Source organism: Bactrocera dorsalis, chromosome 3 (assembly GCF_023373825.1).
Source record: "Bactrocera dorsalis isolate Fly_Bdor chromosome 3, ASM2337382v1, whole genome shotgun sequence".
NCBI classification, from domain to species: domain Eukaryota; kingdom Metazoa; phylum Arthropoda; class Insecta; order Diptera; family Tephritidae; genus Bactrocera; species Bactrocera dorsalis.
The window spans coordinates 19726391-19752832 of NC_064305.1; the positions used below are offsets into that span (position 1 = coordinate 19726391).

Consider the following 26442-nt stretch of genomic DNA (forward strand, 5'->3'; position numbering starts at 1 on the left):
CGCCAAAATAGCCGTTCTAGATGTGATTAATTCGGTACACCCTGATCAGCAGGATATACCGGGGGGGAGTGTTACGAACGATCTGGCAGCATGACTCACGTAATCCTCGTAAGTCCTACTTGCTTACGTATGAACTGACGTGGCGCGCTGTGATTGGTCTAATAAGCAAAGCGGGAGCAATTATTTTAAGTCCAACTTGCTTACGCATAAGCTAACGCGGTGCATTCTGATTGGTCCAATTAGGAAACCGGGAGCAATTAGTATATTTAGCAAAGTAGGCAATGGGAAGAACGATCATACCGTCGATAACGTTCAGAGGGTGCAGTTGAGACTAAATTTTTTAATTAACCATTGATTTTTTTGTTAACATTGAATAACCTTTAAATTCGGTATTGAAGGTTATATCAGTTAATTGCAAAAAATTTCTCGCATTTTTATTAACAGGTCATATGAGCGAAATTGTGAAGCCATGTGTAAAATTAGTTTTACCAACTAAGGGGATGGTTTGCGGTGAGATTATGGAGAAGCTAAAGTGTACGAGAAAGAGCAACAGTTGCCCATATAGTTACCATACATACAAGTATACTAGTTCATATAACGTACTCCTAACAATAAAGTGCTAGCCGAAAGCAACAACTAAGCAAACAAAGGCTCATCAGTTGGTGTAAAGTGAACACATAGCCATTTAACCATCCGCTTGGGGCAACTTACTAACCAGCGCAACCAACAAACCCAGCCCAAATTCTAGCTGGTTATAAAAACAAAACAGATACCAAATTAGTGGGTTGTGCTGACAAATAAACCCGTTAACTAACCACCAATGACATTACCATGTCAACTAGTTCGTCATCAAAACTGAAATTTCGTACAACAGAACCGCCAACTGAAAAGGGTTCATCATCATCCGCTTGGTGAGCGTCGTGGTGGACACCCATCTACTATTGTGTAGTAAAAGTGTATGAAAAAACAGATACTAGTACCAGAAAAGCACAAAAGGCTGGTCAGGCATTGTGGTTGTGAATATTCGCCAGTTAGCCAACGCAATGAATTTCACTTGTGTGCCGTCAGTCTGCCTAGGCATTCGTGCCATTTTAACGCATTCAGAAAATTGTTTAGTTTTTAAGATAGTGGGGCACATTGTGCAAATATGTTTGGCAAAGGGCTTAAGGGGCCTCTTGCAATTTCAGAGACAAATGTCAGTAATGCTCTGCCTAATCTTTCTGGTTGTATTAAATGAATTGAAAAAATTAAGGAAGGGCTAAGCCTAGTTGTAGCCGAAGGTTTTTTACACTCGCAATTTGCTTGGATTAAAGCAGGGGAAATACTTTCGGGTATTGGTAAATTTACTTACTTATGTCAAAAGACCCATTTAGCAGAAGAATATTGGCATAATGTTATGCACTAAATTTGGTTAAAATTAGTCGAATCTTTTCTGTGGTATAGGGTTAGATCTAAAGGTAGAATGTTCCACCATGGCGTTCGATTTTGACAACGGGTCCTATAAGCAGCCTTTGAACCATCGTGGTTATGATTAAAGATTATGAGGAACTTACTTACTAAGTTATAGGTCTTTTAAAATTTTTCAAAAATTATATGTTTATTTTATTTATTTACTACTAAGTGAAAACGGACGTGGTTATCATTTTCACACCATTTGAGGTCATACTGGTGAGGTTTAGCCTCAGAAAATTTGGTTAAAACCTATTTTGGGCGTAAGAGAGGTTACTGTACATCTGGGGCCAGGAGACTTGTGCACCAAGTTTCACCAATTTCTAATCATTTCACTTAAATTATCGCATGCACAGACGGACTGGCGGACAGACCATATTCATAAAACTAAAATTATATCAATGTTTAAGTACTCAATGCGGTGATAAAATTGATCAAAATTATAATACCACCGAAATTTGAAAATTTACTACCTTTCGAGTAAAAATTTAAACTGGTATAATTTAGTATAAACTCAATGCGATGATAAAAATTCCTCTTAAATTATAATACCATCGAAATTTAAAAATTATCTACTTTCTGAGTAAAAATTTAAACTGGTATAAAACTGGTATAAATTCATGAAGGTTAAAAAATTACCGATATTCATCAAATATCTACTACATTAATATTATTTATACTTGAAGTACTGTGATTGACGCAAATCTGTGAGCATATCGTAAATATTGCTCTTTTGGATAAATATTTGCTATCATGACTTCGAACACACATTCTCGGAATACGCAATTTATATAAAGTTTCGTGATTTCTTGATGTAGTATATGACGGAAATATATTTGTTAAATTTTTGTAACCTAGCAAACGATTTTCAAGGTCAGTGAAAGTTAAGAGAAGTTAAAAGCGGAAATTAATATTAATAGTGTTACCCATGCAGCTCTGATTGTTTGTGTCACACTTTTGGCTTTATACCAGTTATTTTTTCTTTCTAAACCGTAACAAATCAGATATTTATTTTATTATTTTTATTTTTAGATTAATAGCAGCACAAAGGAAGTTAGTATAAAACTGGTATAATTAATTCAACAAATAAGAATTGGTCTAAGAAAGGCTTATAGAGAAAGTTCTACTAAATAAGTAGAAAAACGCTGCTGGAAGACAATTATAATTGGCATAGACTGGTATAAAAACTGGCATAAACTGGTATAAAAATAAGAAATGCAAACATATGAGAATAAATATATAAGCAAATTTTCTGGAAGAAACACCTAAATAAAACCAGATATTTATTTAATATTTCAGTCAGTTAATATGTATAACAAAATTTTAACAATTTTAGCCTTAATAATCGAGAAAGATTTAAATGCTTTTTTAAAAACAAATAATTTCAAATATTGTGTAATGGTATGTATGTATGTATACATTGCATATTTAAACTAAATTATTTTTAATAATATCTAATAATATGCCTAGTTTACACACGCCATGTAAAATTTATTTTAGACTTTCCCTATGAAATTGCTGCCTTTCCCTTCCCTAAACTGAAAATGTATTGTATTGCATTTCAACACTCAAAGCCTAGAATCAGGAACTGAATACAGCATACATCTATTGTCGTCGACAGCAACGAACAGCGCACGTCTCTAGGCCAAATACAATATAATATGTTCACATGTGCCCGAGAGTGCTCATATGTAAATTAGTGTCCATGCAGTAAATATGTGCAAATACAAAATAAAGGTATTATTTCCCTGTGCACCATACTCAAATTCCCACACATACATACATCAATAAATGTGTGAATAAAATTTAGTGTTTGCTCAGCGCATTATAGATGTAAGGACGTATGCTTATGACTCGTCCGCCAACCGTCTCACTGCGCCCAAATATTTGAGTAAATACTCAGGGCACATCTGCTGCCACTTTTGCATATATTTTTCTGTCAAAAGCGCATATCAAAAAATTATTGTAGGAAATTATTTGTTTTACATATTTTATTTTTATTTTTCTGGCCATTTTTCGCCATTGTTTATTGTGATACTGGCATTTTTGTTGATAGCCTTTTTTCACTTTTTTTATAGTTTGATTTTAAGTGTTATTTGTTTGCAGAATTTGTAGAAAATTGTGGTTGTTCAAAAGGCAGAAGAGGAAATACACCGTTAATGTAGGCTGACGCGCTTGAGAAGGATGGCATTTGTTCTTATTCCATTGAAGGTTGTTTGTATACCTTGCTGGTAAAATTTTGTGAGATTTCCATGACTAAAATAATATTATAATACATTTTTTAATTATTTATTTTTATATAATACTTTTCCTCATGAAAACTCTAAACCATAAATTTAAAACTATAATATTTTCTTATCAAAAACTTTACATTTTAATTTTTTTTTTAATTTTCTAATAATGATCGCATACCTTTTATTTTAGTTTTTACTTTTAATTTTATAATTATTTTTTTCTTATACATTGAATATTATTTAAAATGTTTATTAATTATCAACATTACTATAACTGGTCATTGTCTTATCGATATCCATGGTCCGTAAGGAAAAAATCTTACCGAATGCTATTAGTAGAAGCTGTTCGGAAACTTACGAGGTAAAAACTTCTCAACACCTTCTTTTTGACTGTCCTTGTCAAGGCTAAAACACCTCAGATTTCAAACATGCTGACGACGAACTGGGCCAGCGAGAGTAGAAATAAAACATAACCTAAAGCCTAAGCAGCTCTGTGGTGAGTTTTAATCTTACCTTATCATATGGTTATTCGTAACAAGTTTTATTCGTTGGAGAAATCCTTCTGCAGTTTAGAGGAGAAGCTTATAGAACTTGCATACTAATAGATGAGGATCGATCTTGTTTTGCGTTGGCATTTTTGAGTTATTTTATATATTTTAGCAATAAGGTTCAATTGTTCTATACTACGTTTAGCTATGAAATCTAAGCTTCCAAAAATTTGAAATAGACTCATCAGCAGCAAAACATAAACGATTACATTGTTAAATTTCATAATAATAATTCAGCGCTAAACCACATAATTTTTTAAGAAAACTTGTCCATTTTGTTTCATTAAAATATATCATTTTGACTCATTAATTTTTGAAGTGGAAGCACGGTAATTGTAAATGAATTCTCGGGTTATTTAAAAGAAAAAAAATAGTTGATCCGTTTGAATGAGTTTGGTGGATATATTGAGTATGAAACGTGTTCTAGCTCGACTTGTTGAATTTTTTTCAAAATGAGTACCGTAAACAGATTCCTTTGGACTTGCTTGATTGTGGGAATTCCAATCACATATTCACATACAGAGTGGCTGATGAAAGCCGCTATCAAAAAAAATTAAATAACTTTTTTTTATATTTAATGAATTTAATTTTTTTTTATTTTGCAGATTGACTTTTACATTTAACAAAAATGGATAACTGGGAGACTGAAACAAGAATTTGGAGTGTCCGCCGCTATCACGCACTGGAGTCCGTAGTTTCGGTTCAAAGAATCGACACACACCACTTCATCGTCGATTTTAAAGCCGCCTTTGACAGCACGAAGTGGACCTGCTTTTATGAGCTATGTGTAAATTTGATATCGCTGCAATGCTAATAAGGCTGTGTAAGCTAACGTTAAGCACCCCCAAAGTTCTGCTAGGATCGGGAAGGACCTCTTCGAGTCGTTCGATACCAAACAAGGTTTCAGACAAGGCCACTCTCTCTCGTGCAACTTCTTCAATCTACTCTTGAAGAAAATAATTCGAGCTGCAGTCTACAGAGCTTTATCAAGCAGGTACAATCATTTATAAAAGTGTCCAGCTGCTGGCGTACGCCGATGATATTGATATCATTGGCCTCTACAGCCGCGCCGTTAGTTCTCCTTTCTCTTGAGGGGATAAGGTAGTGAAGCAAATGGGTCTGGTGGTGAACGAGGGCAAGACGAAATACTCCGTAGGAAAAACGAGGTGAAGAACACATGGCTACATGGGAATCTCCAATTGGAGCCCAACAGCGAAAATGGTAGAATGACTGGCGCGCTATTGTAAACTTGCCTGGGGTGTAGGCGGTGTCTACGCCAATAAAGAAGAAGAGAAAGTTCACGTGTATATAGTCGAGCTGACGAACTAACAGACGGACATGTTTAAGTCAAATTATTTATATATGTTGTTTCTTTTTGGGAATTATAAACATGGTCTTCAGGATATAATAAAAATTAATCAATTGAAATTGTTCAAATGTTTACTGTATTAGCTGCACACATAAATGAGATTAGAATATAAATTATAATTAGTATATTTATTTCAATATCATAAATTAATTGCAAATGCAAATTAAGTGCTTATTTGTATAAAAAATTTTAAGCGCCTAAAAGCTTACCGCCAATTTCTTCTCAACTTTTACACACATGACATTTTTTAATATATTTGCATAAATAAGCATTTTTCCAAACTAATATTATAAAGGGTGATATATAAGGGTGATTTTTTTAAGAGCTTGATAACTTTTTTTTAAAAAAAAAACGCATAAAATTTGCAAAATCTCATCGGTTCTTTATTTGAAACGTTAGATTGGTTCATGACATTTACTTTTTGAAGATAATTTCATTTAAATGTTGACCGCGGCTGCGTCTTAGGTGGTCCATTCGGAAAGTCCAATTTTGGGCAACTTTTTCGAGCATTTCGGCCGGGAATAGCCCGAATTTCTTCGGAAATGTTGTCTTCCAAAGCTGGAATAGTTGCTGGCTTATTTCTGTAGACTTTAGACTTGACGTAGCCCCACAAAAATAGTCTAAAGGCGTTAAATCGCATGATCTTGGAGGCCAACTTACGGGTCCATTTCTTGAGATGAATTGTTGTCCGAAGTTTCCCTCAAAATGGCCATAGAATCGCGAGCTGTGTGGCATGTAGCGCCATCTTGTTGAAACCACATGTCAACCAAGTTCAGTTCTTCCATTTTTGGCAACAAAAAGTTTGTTAGCATCGAACGATAGCGATCGCCATTCACCGTAACGTTGCGTCCAACAGCATCTTTGAAAAAATACGGTCCAATGGTTCCACCAGCGTACAAACCACACCAAACAGTGCATTTTTCGGGATGCATGGGCAGTTCTTGAACGGCTTCTGGTTGCTCTTCACCCCAAATGCGGCAATTTTGCTTATTTACGTAGCCATTCAACCAGAAATGAGCCTCATCGCTGAACAAAATTTGTCGATAAAAAAGCGCGAAACACATTTCGAACCGAACACTGATTTTGGTAATAAAATTCAATGATTTGCAAGCGTTGCTCGTTAGTAAGTCTATTCATGATGAAATGTCAAAGCATACTGAGCATCTTTCTCTTTGACACCATGTCTGAAATCCCACGTGATCTGTCAAATACTAATGCATGAAAATCCTAACCTCAAAAAAATCACCCGTTACATGCAAAATTTTGTTTAACCCCTTAATGTTGCAACACACATACAAATGTAAGTACGTACCGTGAAGGTGTGAGTGTCGGCGCAGGCAACACTCTTGTGTTGTGAATTTCCCGCAGACATTCGTCTGTGTTGCCGCAATTAAACTCATATCAAATATGCAAGTAAAAAATAAAGTAAAAAAAAATTGGCAGCAACAAAAATAGCCGCAAAACATATTTAAGCGCGTAAGTGAGTAAGTAAAGCGCCACGACGCTGCGAATCCTATACGCAAATGCATATGTATATGATATATTTTTATTGTTGTTATAGCGTTTGTGTACGCATATATGTGTGTGAGTGTTGGCATTCAGTGAACGGAAGCGTGACTGTTGCTGTTTACATGTGTGTGCTGCACACTTACATACATATGTACATTTAAAATCATACATATATGCATGCATTTACATTTGTGTATGTGTTATGCACTCGACCAGCGCCATTGCGGCTCTTCGAAGTTTGCCAGACCAAGCACACGACTATTAAGAAAATATATATGCATATATGCATGTAGTATATGTCTATGTGTGTGTGTGTGTGTATAAAGCTATTCGCAATAGCTGAGTTATCATTTATTACAGGCATTATTGCCACAGCCTCCACTATATGTTTTCTCGTACACGTGGCTCCACATCCATACATAGACACATATGCAAATAAGCTCAAGCCTATTCTCTACTTTTGTTTTTGTCACATGACAATTGTTCAACAAATGATTTTATGCCTCTTGTTGTTAGCTGTTTTTATAGCCTCATCTGTCTGTTATTGCTTTTGTTTACACAAGTGTTGAGTCAAGGGATTTTAGTCATAAGCAATAGCATAAAAGGAAATATAAATTATTTTATGTCTGAAAAGGAATTTCTTAGTTCGTTCATTTTGCGTTAAGGTTCACATTGGTTTATTTATTTTTGACAATTCTTAGTTCAAAAATATGCATATGTCTAAGCGGACAATCCCGCTTCGATTCAGGCTTTGTAGTAAAATATCACACATGTGATTCGCCAGTTACAAGTCAAACTGCCTAAATGAGTCATCGAAAGTTGAACTCAATGAATGGATCATCTGAGATGTGTCGTGGCCAACATTTGAAAGAGATAATCTTCAAAAAAATGTCAAAGAATCTTGGCGTTCTTTTCCTATTACTCTGGCTCCTTGCGGTGAAGTTTTTTTTTTTTAAGAATTTGAAGAAGGAAGTTGTCGGGTGATTGCCTGCGCAGACAATATAATTATTTTGGTAAAAGGAAAATTTTTGAAAAGCATCTTCGATCTTATCCAAGAGTATCTCAATGTGATTACCAAATGGGTTGACCCAAATAAAAAAGAGCTAGTTGCAATTGCCCACCTAGATTACTGCATCGCAGAACCAGCTCCTGACGGATCCTTCTAAGCTCACAAATTTGCGACGGATTTTTGGAGGGGGCGAAGTCGTTTCACGGACGGATCGGAGTTAGAGGGAAGAGCAGGTGGTTTAGGGTCTATCGGGAGCTCTCCATAAACTGTAGTTTCAGATTAATAGACCACTGTAGCCTCTTTCAAGTGAGGGCGACTGATCAAAGCAGCAAGAAAAGGCAAGCCGAGCGGCTATAATTGCTCTTAGGTCACTGCCTAAGCGCTCAAAACTAGTCACTAAGCTCACCAGCATTAGCTTCAAGCTTCTTCAATATTATACTAGTGTGGAGGCCCGGCCAAAGCGGAATCGCTAGAAACTGCAAAGCTGGTGAGCTAGGGAGCGCACTCACATCCGATCAAAGTAAAGACTTTGATGTCTGCTGGCATTCTGGCGTAGGACCATTGGACTTTCAGTGAGCTCAACAAGCGCTGACGAACCATCACAACTTGTGCGGCTGCGAAATTTTTCTGCCCCGGAGTGAGCCATTAGAGGTCATCCTAACATCTGGCTCTTAGCAAAGTTAATATTGCCACAATCATGGGTGTTCTTACTGGACACTAACCAATAGGTTTACACGCGGTGCTGCTAAGTAATCTGTCGAACGCTCTTTGCTAACGTTTTTTCGCTTTCTTATTCTATTTTATGATTCTCTTTCCATTCTATTAGTAATATCAAATAAAATACTGTGACTTTTTAATTGTTCCTAATCCTCGAAATTTGGTAGGAAAAAATATTACTCATACGACATGTCACACTCTTGCTGTACACGAGTATTACATACCTAGCAGCCTGATGAGGACCATAAAATGTCATTTTCTTCTTTAATGAATAATTAAATAAAATTTGGATGATTAAGTACTGTGCCAAACGATATTTTATGCACATATGCACCTGTATTGGCAGAAATCTTTAATTCACGACATGCTTGAAACTCAAAGGCCTGCCAACTTTATTCATTGCACCGATCAGTTCAGAGTGTTGATATTTCATATGTGTATTAAGTAAAAGCAATACAGAGGCAACGAAGTGCAAACTGAATCAATGAAAATTGCAAAAAGTGTCTTAACGCCGCTTAAGAGCACACACAAGCGGACACTTTAGCGCGCACAGCCAGATTCAGGTATATATATAGATGTGTAGGTGCTCGCAGTGGCAGAATTTCATGCACAATCTCTGCTTTCGCGAAACAGAAAAGAGAATATTTAAATTAAATTGCACACAGAGGACGTAACGACTACCGAATGTGACCGCCAGCAGCTTCTCTGGTTGTCAGGTGAGTGGAAAATTGAATATAAAGTAGAGCCAGGCTAATGAAAAGAAATTTTTGATGGTTTTTGACAAAGAAGACGCGTTGAATGCGTTCAGATTGGTTGATAGTGATACAGATTACTTTAAATATGCAAATGTCTGTTGATTATTTTTGAATGAAAGAAGCCTAATTCGTATTTGGCAGTGGGCAGAAAATATTTAGACTTATTTCAGGTTGTTTTGTAGAGAATTTTTTTAATTATTGCGCAATAATTAGTTTGCTTAGCTAATTGAAATTACAAAAACAAAAAAAATTAGGGTTTCATGCCTTTTTACATTTGCCTACACACCGATTTTTCCAAGTCAAATACTAACGGGTGATTTTTTTGAGGTTAGGATTTTCATGCATTAGTATTTGACAGATCACGTGGGATTTCAGACATGGTGTCAAAGAGAAAGATGCTCAGTATGCTTTGACATTTCATCATGAATAGACTTACTAACGAGCAACGCTTGCAAATCATTGAATTTTATTACCAAAATCAGTGTTCGGTTCGAAATGTGTTTATCGACAAATTTTGTTCAGCGATGAGGCTCATTTCTGGTTGAATGGCTACGTAAATAAGCAAAACTGCCGCATTTGGGGTGAAGAGCAACCAGAAGCCGTTCAAGAACTGCCCATGCATCCCGAAAAATGCACTGTTTGGTGTGGTTTGTACGCTGGTGGAATCATTGGACCGTATTTTTTCAAAGATGCTGTTGGACGCAACGTTACGGTGAATGGCGATCGCTATCGTTCGATGCTAACAAACTTTTTGTTGCCAAAAATGGAAGAAACTGAACTTGGTTGACATGTGGTTTCAACAAGATGGCGCTACATGCCACACAGCTCGCGATTCTATGGCCATTTTGAGGGAAAACTTCGGACAACAATTCATCTCAAGAAATGGACCCGTAAGTTGGCCACCAAGATCATGCGATTTAACGCCTTTAGACTATTTTTTGTGGGGCTACGTCAAGTCTAAAGTCTACAGAAATAAGCCAGCAACTATTCCAGCTTTGGAAGACAACATTTCCGAAGAAATTCGGGCTATTCCGGCCGAAATGCTCGAAAAAGTTGCCCAAAATTGGACTTATTTCAGGTTATTTTGTAGAGAATTTTTAAAATTATTGCGCAATAATTAGTTTGCTTAGCTAATTGAAATCAAAAAAAAAATTGGGTTTTCATTTATTTTTTTTTGCCTACACACCGATTTGTTCAAGTCATACTATATTAAGATAAAATAATAACCCAAGTAGTAAAGCATAAGAGATGATATGGGTTATTGTTTTACGTATTTATTACTTATTTAGTGCTTGCAGTCATCGAATCGGATACATATACTATGCATATATGTATTATATGAAGCTGGGTCAGGAGTAAGCAATTCGAATTGGCAAAATATTACTCATACGTCATGTCACACCACAAGCTTACATATAATTTTTCATAAAGTTTTCAAGCAAACTAATGTTATCAAATTTTAATAAAAAATAAGCAGCAAATTCTTTAAATTTATAAATTTTTTCAAATTTTACAATACATATATTTATTGTTTAAAATCCTAGTAAAAAATCCCTTCATTCAAACACATCTAGCTCTCATATATTCAATAAGTCATTGTGTGTGTAATTTTCTCACTTCCACTTGGCACTGTCTAAAAACTCATATTTGATTCGTTTACACACACATTCGCTCATTTTCAGCCACACATTGTCTTTACCTGAGCATTTGAGACCCTGATGGTAGATGCCATAGAGTAGCGAACCGCAATGGTCGCAAAATGTGGGCCCACCAAATGTGAATGGTTCGAAATGATGCACTGTTTGTGGTGAATCCTGTGATGTACAAATCAATGTGATGAAGTTTACAGTAATTTTTTGGTACGTAAAATATCATTTTTTTTGTTTTGTTGAAATGAGAATAATATTAAAATAATTTTTTAATTTTTTTTAATATTTTTTTTTATTAAATAATTTAATTTTTGTATTGATTTTTAAATATTTCGTTACATAAATTTAGTATTTTAATTTTTTTTTATTTCAAATTTAATATTTACATTTTTTATTAATTTTTGTAGCATTTTTTTAGTTCAATTTTTTGTTATTAAATTTTATTATTAAAAAATTTTTTATGATGTTTATAGAGGAATATGTATGAGTTTGCACAATTTTGTAATTATTTAATTTCATAAATTTTTTTTGTGAATGTTTCAAAATTATTTGCCGGGTTGGTTTTAATTTAATTCATATTTATTTATTTTTGTTGTAAATATTTTTTGTTTTTGTAATTTTCCAAGCCCATGTAAATTTTTCCAGTCAATTACGCAGCGCCCACATTTTTGAGTTTGGATTGGTTTGTGTCGATTTGTATCGTTTATTGTTGTTTTTGTTATTGTTGTGTTGTTTGTGATTGCATGAAGTTGGCGACGACATTGATTGCGCGAATTTTCAGGCCGTGATTGTTTTGTGTGCGATTTTTTCACAAATTGTTCAGTCAAAATTTTGTTTTCAATCACGCAAAAAATTTTGTGAAATATCGTTTTTAAGTTTTTTTAATTTTTTTTTATTAAAATATTTTTGGTAAAATTTTTATTTAATTTTTTTTATTGTTAGTTTTCCAATAATTTGTGTTATAGTTTATATATTTTTCAATTGTTGTTATTATTTTTGTAAAAATTTTTTCGTTGATGAGATGATTGTTTGTTCATGTTGGACGCACAAAACGACACAAGACACGTGATATGTTGCAAGTTGCATGCGTCGCGTTACAGTTGATGAATTGGATGTTTTAATTGTAGTTGATGTTGTTGTGAATGCATATTGGTGAAAAACGCATACATAAAAGAAGAAGAAGAAAACATATGAGTATGCGTGAACTACTGTTTCAAATTTTATATATATACTATATAAATATACTTAATTAAAATGCAATTTTTATGGATCATTTTTGGTTAATATGATTATTAAGATGAAACATATACTAAAAATATTAAAATTTTAAAATTGATTTACCTATACTTATAATCTACTAAATAAATCTAAAATATATTTGTCGTATTTTCTATATCTTCTTTTTTTAACTAAATAAAAATATTAAAAGTTTAAAAATGAAAACAGCAAATTCTACATTCGAAACTTCACCAGTGCATTTTTAAATAATTTATCGTAAAAATTTTTACTTATTGGGGTCTTAAATGAGATAGGATGCGTTGAAAGGCGCTTTAAAATCAGAGCATAAGTTAAGGGATAACATGGGTTTGAAGAAAAAAATATTTTTTTTAATAGGAGTGGTAGGCTGTGATACAGTCCAAAATACTCAACGTCACGACTATGTGCAAGGATTTGTATGAAATAAGTATCCTGGAAGAGATTTTCGAAGTACTGCAAAAGTGCGAAATAGAAAATCTGGGGAAAATAAACTTTAAGAGCATGCGAAGGACACGAAGCGCAATCAATATGGAGAAAATGCAAAAAGTCTCAGATATTTAATATTTAAAAATAAAATATTGAAAACTCAGAAGAAGTTTGTGAGGTCAGCCATTGGCCGCAGTAAAAAGAATTATTTTGAAAAACTCTGTATTGAAGCATAAGAATACCCTTGGGGAACGGCACGCAAAAGCTGTATGCCAAAATTCAAAATTAAGGCATAACAACCCAAAAGCACAGCTTTTATGAGGAATATCTTCGAAACTTTGTTTCCAAAATACCACCTTATTTCTTATGCTAAGCCAGAAAGCCATGACTTTTAAACCAAACTATTCGCAAAAATGGACAATATATTATATGTTTAAAAGAGTAAATTAAAGTATTCCCCGATCTGGGGAATTCTTGCTCATAAGTACTAGTAAAGTGGAGGAAAGTATATCTCTCACCATAGGGTTGTGTAAGATTCTGCTGAAGCCAATATGATGCCCACTGACATCCAGGCTGACGAATAAGAGCGGGTATACAAATTATCAGAGCCATCTATAGAAGCCAAAAGAGAAGAGAGAGTTTAACAATATGGCAGCAGTGGCAGCAAACCTCACTCAAAGGACAGTAGACCCATAGACTGATATCGAACATCCGTTCGTGGATAGACAGGCGACTTGGGAACCTGGATTTCCGCCTAACCCAATTACAAAATGGATGTGGGTGCTTTAGAAGGTACCTGTACAGATTCCAGCACGACATTAGTCCGAATTGTTCGACGTGTTCAGAGTGCTTTGAAGACTCAGAGCTTGTATTTTTTATTGGCCTCGCTTTTTAAGTACAAGGGAAAAACTAAAAGGAGTCCGTCAATCCGTGCTAAAGAGGAGACTTAAATGTCTTAGCACTTTCATGAAGTAAAACGTAATCAGGTGGTTCCGTGGGAGAGTCTGGAGTTGGGAGTAGATTAGGTTTAGATTTTGAAAAGACATGTTTCGAAGCACCGCTATTGTATTTTTAAACATTTCTCTCAACTAATCGACACCAGTCTTTTTTAAACGAACAACAAACTGTGTATGAAAAAAAAATTTAGCGAATGTTCATGCAATATTGAAATTACGCTGATCCCACAAATATCTATAGTTTTTCTGTCTCGCGATAGGTCAAATTATGATCTTGAAATATTAGTTTGCGCACAGGCATCAACAGTTTCTGGAATAACAACAGATTTTGGTCGATCTTTAAGAATCGGGATGAGTATTTTAAGTTGCTACGAACAACACAAAGAGCGCTGTTATGTCAGAACGTTCTGAGTATCTATGACATCAAAAATATCAAACGATAAAGTTGTGGGTTGCCATGTTGCAACAATAGGGATATCAAATCTCAATATTTAAGAAGAAAATTAATAAAAGTTCTCATATTTTTCTACAATAACGCCTGTCCCTGAGTCATTTCCGGAGGTATTTACATAGAGATGATGATGACGTAGAGTCACGATCCTGACTGTTGAGTTCTTTATCACATTGGAGTTTTGTTCTCAACGAATTACATATATTCATATTAATCGGAGCATATTGGTGGAGCTCTGAATAAAAATTAGTGAATGTCTCCGCAGCTCGTTTGATCATCTATGGATTAAATAAATTTTAATGAATTACCAGCTTAACAGATATCAGAAATTTCGTCTAAAGCAAAGCTCGGTTTAAGACGTTGCTGTGATGCATCCGAAACCGTTAACATTCTTGGTGTTTTCTTCCAAATTCATGCGAAATTTAAAATCTTGAAGATTAACGAATTTTAAGAGAAATGCCAAATTCGTTTCTGGGAAGCACCAAGTGAAGGAATTAAGATAGTGGTGCAGAGGAGATAAGCAAGTGAGTAGCATATGCAACGCGTTGATATGCACTCACTCACAGTAATTTACATATTTCCATATTGTGAAATTATATGTTTGTGTAGCGTTGCATAAAAGTAGAAGGTCACACATACCTATGAACAATCTTTGCCTGGCAGCTGCAATGCGCTTAAGTTTACTTTGTTCCTTCTCCTGTTCACCTTTTGGAATTCAAAATTAAGCGAAAGTGGCGAAAGAAAATATTTTTTCGGAAATACAATATGCGTGCCACGCAGAGTTTGATGCCGAATAAAGCGCATTGCAAATAAAATACCTTGCGCTCGCATTTTCACTGCGAAAAAAGAGAAAGATTGTCGCTTGACTGCACCTTCGCCTGCTAGCCGCACTTCATATTTGCCAGTTTGTAGCACGCCACGCGAAATTATTCGTGCGCGTTGCAGCGCTGCATTGCCTATGCGTGTGTGTATGTAACTGTGTGAGTGCATGACTGCAGCCAGCGTAACTTTTGGCAAACAAAAGTCATAAAATATAAGAAAATATGTAGCATGAATGTATATGCTGCACGGGTAAGGCATGCAACATGTCTCTGCATGGCAAGAGTGTGTGTATTTTTTTCACGCACACATGCAACTGCGCATATGTGATTATGCGATTTTCGTACATTTTTTCATTGTTCATGTGAATTTTCCAAGCGGCTGCGCTACTAAAATGTCGCATACAATTTTTTAAGTGGCTGAGCGCTGCAAGTTATAGTTAAAATATTATTTTAATTAATTTTAATTATCACTCCTTATTTTAAGACATATCAGCATGGGCCATAATAATTCTTAATTTTATAACTTCATCATATATGAAATGTAGTTTCTACCTTGTTTTACATATTTTAACTTAAGCTTTACGCTCTTGCGCCTGCAGGTATGCTACAAGTCTGTAGGATTATTGCGAAAAACTTGTGTAAAGTTAATTGAAAGTTTCAATTTTGGATAGAAAATTGAAGGGAGAAAATTATAAAAACACAGGGTGACCCATATGCCTATTCCGTGAGGGTTTTACATTTATGTGTTTCGCTGACGCTCCAATTCGCTTGAACTGATATGCTAATGGCGAACTATAAGCTTTCTGTATTTAAGAATATCTATCAAAGTACCAAAACTAACTGAATTTTGGAATATAAAACCACTTATTCAAAAAATATTGCCTACATTTCGGCGGTAGCTAAGAAATTTACTAAAATGGTGACTGAGAGAAGTATGATTTTCTCTTTAGCTCTGAAAAATTTTAAAATAAGCTTAAATATTCTTCAAACGAAATCATTTGATTTCGGAAAAGGCAAAATAACAACAAGTACGATGAGGAGTGCCGTATCGCAGTGGAGAGAAAACAGGCTGCCTATCTCGCAATATTACACTCGACCACAAAACGTGCCAGATGGGATAAATACCGAGAGTTGAAGAGGACTGCGTGACGTATTTGCAGACAAAAAAGAGAGAGACCGAAATGCGTGAGTACGAAGACCTTGACAAGCTGGCCGACTGGGGTAACGCTCGAAAATACCTACTCTCGTAGGACCTTCAGAGGAGGTCTACTGACAGATGCACAGAGTATACTGAAATAATGAAGTGAACAATTCTCCAGCCTGCTAAATGACAGTGAAAACATAATAACAGAAGATTATCAAACTGATTTTCCAATCGATGTCGATCGAACAGACGTTCCATTGCCCTACCATGAAGGAGTTCGAATAGCACTTACCACGCTGAAGAAGAACAAGGTGGCGGGTGCCGATGGATTACCGGTCGAGCTATTCAAATACGGCTGTGAAGAACTGACGAGGTATATGGATTAGCTTCTATGCAAGATATAGTCGGAAGAAAGCATTGCCCGAAGATTGGAACCTAAGTATGTACGGCTGTGAGATAACGTTAAGCAACCCCAAAGGTCTGCCAGGATTGGGAAGTACATCTTCGAGCCGTTCGATACCAAACAAGGTTTAATGTGACTTCTTCAAACTTTTGCTGGATAAAATAATTCGAAATGAAGGGGTGAATAGAGAGGGTACAATCTTCAACAACATCTGATGAGTCGCCGTTAGGAGTTTTCGAGAGAAGAGTTTTGAGGAAGATTTATGGTCCTTTGCGCATTGGCAACGGCGAATACCGCAGTCGATGGAACGATAAGCTGTACAAGATATACGACGACTTTGACATAGTTCAGCGAATTAAGAGGCAGCGTCTAGCAGCCAGCGTAGGTCATGTTGTTCGAGTGGATGAAAAAATAAATAAATGCACTGGTGAAGTTTTACGTTGCGTTTATCTTCCATTTTATGTTTGCTTGCAGCTGGCGCGTTACATGTGCTGCACTTGACAAGTAGGTAAAAAAGTATTTGTGCGCGTGTTGACAGTTCTATAAAACCGCACTGAGTTTTGCGGTTTTTGTTGTTTTGTAAGTGTGAAAGTGACAGAATTAAGAAGGCCTGTATGCCCTTAAAATTTTCAAGAGAAGTGAAAATTTTTATATTTATGTAGGTAATTCTGATATCAGAGAGAGAGAGAGAGCGAACAAATTTTGCTCAGTCTGTAAGTGAGTGTAAGTGTAAATTTGATGATTGAAATCGTAAAGTAGTCGGAAACAGTCTGCAATAGCTTCCTTTTTCGGACTAGTTGGAAAATGGTTATGAGAAAAATTGTGGTTTCAGTATTTAAAAGTGGCATAAACTAAGCCTAAGATCCTGCTCATAAAGGGTGTATAATATGAGCATTATCTAGCGAATATTTTCAGTTTTGTGTTTGAAAATTTGTAATCTATGGTATATATTTATTTAGAGTGTATTTATATATTTTACGTTATGTGCATGCATGTATAAGTGTGTGTGTAGGTGAATTATATTCTACGTCAAACGCAGCGCATGCAGAAAATGCGAAACTAATGCTATTTTTTATTATCTCATATGATAAATACATTTTTTGTGATTAGTAGTTACGATAAAATTTATGGTTTATGTACCATCCGTTTAAATTATAGTTAAATATTTTGTTATTAGGTAATAATTATGGCTGGATGAAATGATTTCGTTTACATAATGAATAAATGAAACAAATGAAAGTTGTGAAAATTGCTTAAAACCTAAGAAAATAATCCTTGTTTTTAGTTTTTGAGAAAATTTTTTAAAGTTATTTTATTAAATAAAAAAAAATTATCTAAACTAGGAAATATTTTTAAAAATATATTTAATTCTTAAAATGTAGTCTTAGAAGTTTTGATGGTAATGAGGAGCATAGAAAAATTATGAGACGAAGATTTATATTGTTAATAAAAAAGAATAGTCTTGAAAAAAATAATTAAAAAATATAAAAAATGTATATTAAACTATTATTATGACAAAAAAACGATAAAATTTTAAGCGTTTTAAAAAAATAAAGATACCTAATAAAGTATTGCACATGAAAGCTTATAAACTATGATAAAAATACTGCAGTTAAATCATCAAATTTTTGTTTAAAAATAGTGGAAAAGTAAGTAATATTTTTTTCAAAAGATACAAATGTTATTTGAGAGTATTTTATAAAGCAATTATATTTTTTAAATAATGTAAATGTAATAAATGTAAATTAAGGAAATTAAGCTTGCAGTGTTATTTAATTATATCATTTAAATTATTTGTTTATATATTAATTATTATTTTAGTCAAAATATAAAAATTAGTAATGAATGAAATATAATAATTATCAAGTGTAAGTTAATTCATAAAATTAAGTTTATTTATTTTTCTTGTTTTTTTCGTTTCAGAAACACTTACGGAATCGATTCCCTTATCCTTGCCCGGACATATGAACGTCACATATTCGTGACAGCGCTTGTGCACCACATACGAACAAACTGTAAATGAGAGCAGAGAAGAAGAAGCATGATAACAATAAGAAGTACAGTGGAACGATATAAAAAGTTAGTGATACTCAGAAAGTTGAAAATGTCGCCTTGCTTCCTGTCCTTCGCCAATATTAAAATGTGGACAAAAGTTGTGCCACAAGCGTTTGTAAAACGAAGTCAGTTCGTTGCTGTGACAAGTCCTAAACTGGCACAAGGAACTACTAACGCTATGTAAGTGTATATGTTTTTTGTGTACGTATGTATAATTTACAAAGTTACTGTGTCTAGTATGTATGTATGTGTCTGTATATTTCTAAGCTATAACACTAACCATAAGTACCTTATAGGACAAGCTCGTACTAAGCATGTATTGCTTTAGACTGTCAGTGATAGTTGTGGGAAAGTTTAAGTGATATCCTACCAAACCAATACTGGCACTAACTACTTTACTTGTACAATTTTATATGTGCCTTGAGTTTTTTCTTGCTGTTTGTATTGACCTCGACAAGACTTCTGGCAGTCATTGAGGTAGAAAATTTTGCAATAAATGTTTTGAACTCACCTTGACATTGAAATCCTTGTTTGCCAAAGCCCCTGGAGGTTGTAGAGAACAGGAAAGAGAAGAAAGAAAGAAAATATATATTAAAATATATTTTTTCGTTAATTATTAAAAAAAAATATATATAGTATACTCTAAATTGATCGTATTGGATTTCTTACATTATATATTTTTTAATATTGTATTAACAATAGTAGTATTCTTAAAATTATGACTAATGAAGTACTTTCGTATTAATCGTCTCATTCAAATCAATTATTTAAATTGAGTATATTGGTTTAAATTCTAAACATAAAAAAACAATTGAAGAAGGGTGTAAACGAACATTTTATACTCTTGCAACTTGCAAAGATCAAAGACCGGAAAGTCCCTTCAGGTGTTGGCAAAACTTTATATTAAGTATCGACCCGATTTTATCTATTTTTGCCATTTCAATATACGAGTACTATTAACAAGCCACATTCTGATAAAATGTTCCCTGAGTTCAGGTACCTCACATATCATCACCAATCATATGGAATAAAGTCAGCCGTATGCTCGAAAATTTTGATGTTAAGTAGTTATATAGGGGTGTAATACAATTAGTTGGCATCTATCTATGGGAACTGCATAACACTAGGTTACATCCCAGGGGCCTGGAAACGAGTCGGAGTCACGTTCATCTCGAAGGCTAGTAGAGGCTCCCAAGTTACGGCCAAGAGCTTTAGGCCAATTAGGCTCTCCTTCTTCTTACTAAAAACTATGGAGACACTGATGGACTGGTGCATAGAGGGTACAAGTCAGTATTTACCTTTATACTTCCGTATCATGGATTGAGAACGCCATTACGTGCTTAAAAAACTTGAAAATTGTGGCTGTAGAGTAATTGCCCATGCAGATGATGTAGCGCTTATGGTCAAAGGAAAGGTCCTGAGTACCGTTTACGAATTGACCGAGGGATATCTCAGCGTCGTTACAAACGATCTCGCCATAAACCCAAATAAAACCAAGATGGTTTCATTCATTATAAGACCCAAGATCCCGGCGGCACCGCTGCTGCAAAAGGGAGAATGGGCTGCAATCTGCGAATAAAGTGAAATATGTAGTTTTCTTCCTGGATAGGAAGCTTTAATGCGAGAACAAAAAATACATCGATGGCATTGTATACTTACTGCTGTAAAGCAGCCATTGACAAAAGGTGTGGTTTCTTACCGAAAATGGTCTTCTGGCTCTACGACACCGTAGTCAAGCCCATTATGTTCTAATGAGTTTTTATGTGGTGGAGGGCTCTAGAAAAGAGCACACTTGCAAAGAAACACAAAAACGCTCCACGGGCGGCGCTCATCAGCATGTGTGATGCACTCCAATCATGGCACTTAACGCCATCCTGCCCATATTGCCTGTAGACATTGCTGGAAGGTGTATGGCTGGGAAAGTTGCCATCAGACTCAGAGAGTCTCGGTTCCTAAAAGAACATGGGTCTGAACACTCGGAAATCCTCACTCATTTTGACTTCTTACCGAAATACTTGAATCTTGGAGTCGCCAAACCGAACTCTGACGGCTCCTTCTGTACCCATATACAGATGAGAAAGTTGTGGGTGGGAAAAGCCGTTGGAGGAGAGGGGTAGTGGCTTGGGGGGAAGGTTGATGGAGGAGTCTACTGTCAGGAGCTCTCATTAACTACAGTTTCAGACTTTTAGATTATTACAGTGTCTTTGAGGCCGAGATTGCAGCCATTAAGGTAGCAATAGATTTACTGCTCCGAAGTTAAGCCTCCTTCAGAAGAGTAACCATTCACTCTGATAGCAGAGTGTCCAGGACAAAAGTTTAAAGAGTGGCTAACCTCACTATCAATAACATCGAGTGAGTTTGTGATAACACTGGTGTGAGTGTCAGGCCACAGCGGAATCGCAGAAAACTGTAAAGCTGATAAGTTGGCAAGAAAATGGATGCTAGAACCGCCATCGTTGGAATGGGAATGATTCGGTGCTCCCATATCCTCTTGCGTTCTACATTGGCCTTAACAAAAGCTTGGTCAGCGCTGGGCCACCTTCGGCACGTGCGCTGTCGCAAAAGAATTTTGACCTTAGATCGATCGCATGAGATCTAGGTGATCTCTTTGTCCTCAATTTCAATTGTGTACCCTATTTATTCACCCACTAAAGTCAACTTAGAGGCTGGGGTCCACATATTAGGTACCTAGGAGCTGAAACAGTTTCGGTTTCATTTGGGAAATTTTTAAATATAAACTCTTAAGGCATTAGTCGTGCAAAGTTTAAAGAAGAAGAAAGGTACCGAAAATTAAGTACTAAATTAGATGGTTCTTTCATTTGATACTCCTAATTAGGGGGCCAGCTAAAAATTACTTAAAACTCTACTCACACGAATCTTTGGCTTATTCTAGTGTAATTAGAAATATAGTTCTTAATTTCAGTAGCCACAACACCTTAGAAGATGTTGTATTTCTGATTTGGTCCTTTACATGTATGAAAAGTTTATATTTTCAAGTAAAACTGGTTTATGTTAACCTAAAAGACCTTTTTGTAAATTCATAACATCAATTATTTGAGTTTAAAAGCTACTTTAATTTCTACCATCAGTATGATAAGGGATAACGGTAAAGTGAATTACAAGTGCACATATTTTCTATGTTAAACACAGGATGAAATTTACATTATGCTTTGCTTAAACGCCTGTGAAGTAACTCCCGACCGCTACAGTTATGAAATAACATAATTCTCGGAATATGGCAAGGACGCGGTCCGCCAAGACTAAATGCACTCATTTATCTGAGTAGACACATAAAAATACTTTTGCGCCGGCAAGCAGGTGTCAGTTGGTTGCTAATAAATATTCCCTAGTTGTTGGGCTGAAAACTTTGTGTCTCTCACAGGGAGGTGTAAGAAGGCGCAATAGTAAAGTCAAGGTCAAGTGACATAAACATATTTTTTCAAGAAAATTACCATACAAAATGTAAGCGAAAACTTTAAAAGCTAACGGTCATTGGCACTAAAAACTTAGTAAGTTAATTAACTTTACGACCAGCCAAGCGCACAAATTAGTTGTACTGTGCAGCAGTCAAATTTTACGCACTAAATTTGCATATTTGTGTGCATGTGTGTGTGCTATATTTCAATTCAGCGCAGCCCAGCGGAAAAAGAGACAAATTGTCGGTAATTAGTTACTTCTTATAAACATATATACATACTATATATATGTATGTATGTTTTGACTTTCGATATTTGAGTGAGGCTGTGAACCCGTTTAAAGCAGTTCAAGTTCACTTCACTCCGTCCAATGGGCGCCGTTGCGGGAACGACCTTGGAACATGAGCCAGTGCCTGCTTCGTCGTTTGCGTAGCGTTAGGCATTAAGATTTATTAGAGCAAAATCACAAATCTGTATGGAGCGCGTAAAGTTTGTCGTACAAGTATGCAAGTAAATCAAGCGTAAATTTGGCTAGTTGACTGAGTGCCGGCAAAATGAATGAGTTGGTACAAATAATAAATATTTCTAAAAATATTGGATTTAAGGAAAGTATTGCTTTGTTAGCGTAGTCTAAAATATATTGTTATAATCCATCCTTTCATATTACAAAGATGCCAGTAAGATCATTTCGCTCATCGTAAAAATCGCCGAATTAGCTTTATGTACTATAGAAAGACAAGCGTCTACCAATCACTAATGGTTGTTTTGATGTGAAATTCAACACAGATGTCACGAACAGTCATACCAAACTAGCAAAAAATATTTAGACGAATGAGTTTTTGCGAGAAATTTTAATTAAAAGGTCTTATTATTTTTTGCCTCAGAAACATATTATGCATGTATGTATTTGTGAATAATAACACGTTTTACAATATTCATATTATGATGTTCATATTTTGATTTTATTTTCATTCAGTTTATTAAAATTATTAATAACAATATTAAAATTAGAAATTATTTCCCTAAATTGACTTTAATTGAAATATCTGAAAATCCACTTACAATTTGCGCCACAATTTCTTTCACTTCTGTGAGTGCGACACTTTTATCCTTATCACATGGCATTTTATCACGCCGGCGAACTCAAGCTAGTGACACCTGCTTTGTGTGCGGCCTCCTTTCAATTCCCCTTTTGGTACATTAAATGCTGTCGGCCATACATACATTCATATATGTATGTTCATGTAGATGGATATGTGTGTGACTCAGTGCCCTGCGGATGCAACCATATTTTCTAAGTGTATGTGTGTGTTTAGCGCACACTTTTCTTCACTTCCGCTGCTACCCTTTGGCAGGATTGCGCTATGAGTGTGTCTATATTGTTTTGGTTTCACATGGTACAAGTGTGCTCCGACAAACTCAGACGCCATTAACACCTTTTAAAAACCCGGCACTCGTTTATGTTCTCTGCTCAGCTGCAAGTTGGGCACTTAGTGAATGTGCTAGTCATAGCTCTTCATGTTGGAGGGGTAACGACAGATTAGAGTGTATTAAAGGTACAAATATACATATGTACATATGTATATGTGTACATTGCATATGAATATATGCATAAGGTTGCCACATATCCAAGTTTATTCATATATTTCACTCTCAGTTATATACCTACGTATATAATATTCAACTTTATATATATATATTTTTTGCACTCATATTTTTCATTGCTCTTTACATCTTTTGTATGTCTTACTCTCGCTATCCTTCCATCTGCTCTTCTGTGCGCGTTTATCTCAGGCACTCATTTGTGTGGCATTTCATTTATTTTTATTTTCGTCTGCCTGCCTGTCTACCTGTGCACTTGTCTCTAAATTTAAATGCTTTTGGTGTTTGTTTGTTGGTCTTTTAGTTGTTTCGTATGTGGCTTCACAACAATAAAACCTTAATATTAAACCAAAATGTGCTTGGCACTGTGCCACATTAAATTCATATTTTTATTTTTATTTTTGAAACCGTACTTGTTGGCGTTTGTGTACCAACTCACTGCGGTCCATTTTGTGTGATGGAATCATTCAAGATGCCACTTTGGAGAACTGGAGGCAAATGAAATGTATTATTTGTGGAGAATGCGGGCTTTTTTCGAATATGTAAAATATTATTATTATGGATTATTATTATGGAGCGAAAAATATGCGAGCAAGTATTTCAAAGTCAGCTAAGAGCGTGCATCTCAGGTAACTCTTCAAACTTCTGGAACACTTGAGTATCTTCCAGGCGACAATTAAGGCAAAAGTCTTACACTGTATTACGTCATAGAATGAAGGAAAGCATTAGAGGTAGCGGTTATCGGAAAGCGGTTGCATAAATACTGGGTTGCATGCCATAAAGGTATTCAATGAAACATAATACAATAGCTGCTGAGATTGCCAACATTGGTATCGGTTTGGCTATCGAATTAGTGCAGTAAATAAGTAAGTCGCTAAAAACTATACATACAAGTACATAATGAGATTTCCAAAAAAGCTAGAGAATAATCAGGATGAGATAGAATACCTTAAGAACATGCAGGTTCGCCAATATCAAATCCAAGGGAGTGGAAGTAAAACACACATGCGTTTTACTCACACGGTCTCGAAAGAACTACAGGAGGCTTGTTGGCCTAATGACAGGTCACAACTTACTGGCATCTCACGGAAGCCAGATAGGCTTTAGTAACCACTATACATGGATAAAGTATAGAAGAAAGTGGGGTCCACCAAACAAAAAACGCGCACAATGAGAAGGGACCAAAATTCTCGACGACTACAGCAAACGCATCAAGGATGACGATGAAAGAGAATGGACATGGAACCTGCCCAGCGGGTTAAAGGCCCGTAAAAGTAAAGGCTACCGTCGTCCAAAAAATGCGTTGAATACTACAGTGATCATATAAAAGACTACAAAATCAGTGTGGGATTCGTAGTGGAAGAGAGACCCCGGTGGATGAATGTCTAGCCAAAATCCGCATCAAAACGAAGTTCTTCAGCATATCGCTGATTTGCGCCTACACCCCGACGGAAGAGAAGGACGATGTAAGGTCTATGAGAGCTGCAACCGCCACGATGTAAAAATCGTGCTTGACGACTTTGACGCCCGGGTGGGCAAAGAAGGTGTCTTTGGCACAACGGTAGGTAAATTCAGCCTCTTTGACGAAACATCCCCAAATGGGTTGAGGCTGATCGACTTTAACGGCAACCGAAATATGGTTATCTGTTGTGATAGACGGAAGACATGTATCCAGTGTTTTAGATCTGCGTACGCTTCGACGTCCAAATATCGACTCGGATCATTATCAGATTGTAGCTAAGATACTCAACCGCCTCTGTGCAGTAAAAAATGCACGTTAACAAACACAAGGAAAGTGAAGGGTCAAAGAGCTGCAATAACAAAAAACAGCCGAACGATTTTCTACTCGAATTTCGGTCTCTGAGGGCTCTTCTCTGCAACTCGGTATACGGAAACTGTGGGCCGGCATTTCAAGTTCTTTACCTACAGTTCCAAACGAAACAATTAGTTGTCGGAAAATACAAAAGAACAGCTGGTACGCTGAGGTGTGCCGTGTCACAGATCGTAAGAAAAGTGAAGCTCGATTGGTTCCAAAATCACAAAATTTTTTCGCAAAACAGCGTGTCGTTAACGTCTGTTAAATAATTCTTTCCGACTATTAGGATTCTATGAAACGTATTATTACTGGCGATGAGTTTTGGATCTTTGCGATCCGGAAACTGACGATCATTCTGCCGAATAAAATGGAAAAGATGAGCCGAATTCGAATTCGAAGTCAATTAAGGTTATGTTGACATTTTTCTTCGATAATTGAGGTGTAGTGTACTCTGAATTCTTCTCGACTGGTCAAACTGCCAACAAGGAATACTATTTGAGAGTTATGGATAAAAATATGCCGGAATTACGGGCAGACAACTCTTTCACCATCCTATGCTACTGCATAGCGAGTTTTTTTCCATATTTTCAACCAATGTCGTACCCCAACCACCGTATTCGCCTAATTTAGCTTCGCGAGCCTTCTGGCTATTCATTAAATTCAAAAACGAGCTTCTAAGCATCTATATAATTTTGTAAATTATTTTTAATATGTAGTAACCAGTAAAGCTAAATAATCGACATATCTTCTGGCAATTCAATAACTCATAATAACTTCGACTTATTTCAATCCTATTTCATATATACAATATATAAAATACATAACACACGTTTCTATGTAATTAATCAATGCCTTG

At 35.6% G+C, this 26442-nt stretch overlaps 1 protein-coding gene across 8 annotated transcripts in view; it reads right to left on the bottom strand.

Annotated features, from left to right (window-relative positions):
* LOC105223560 (protein kinase C, brain isozyme) overlaps window positions 1-26442 on the bottom strand; it is a 150105-nt gene that overhangs the window by 21799 nt on the left and 101864 nt on the right. For 7 of the 8 annotated variants that reach the window (XM_049451924.1, XM_049451920.1, XM_049451917.1 and 4 more), the window contains 3 exons: window positions 19264-19295; window positions 18631-18710; window positions 11290-11404 (listed from right to left, as the gene is read on the bottom strand). In XM_049451924.1, the coding sequence (XP_049307881.1) occupies window positions 11290-11404; window positions 18631-18710; window positions 19264-19295 (227 nt within the window). Of the gene's footprint in view, window positions 1-11289; window positions 11405-18630; window positions 18711-19263; window positions 19296-26442 lie in introns of those variants that run through there. The other variant, XM_049451925.1, reaches the window with a different exon arrangement.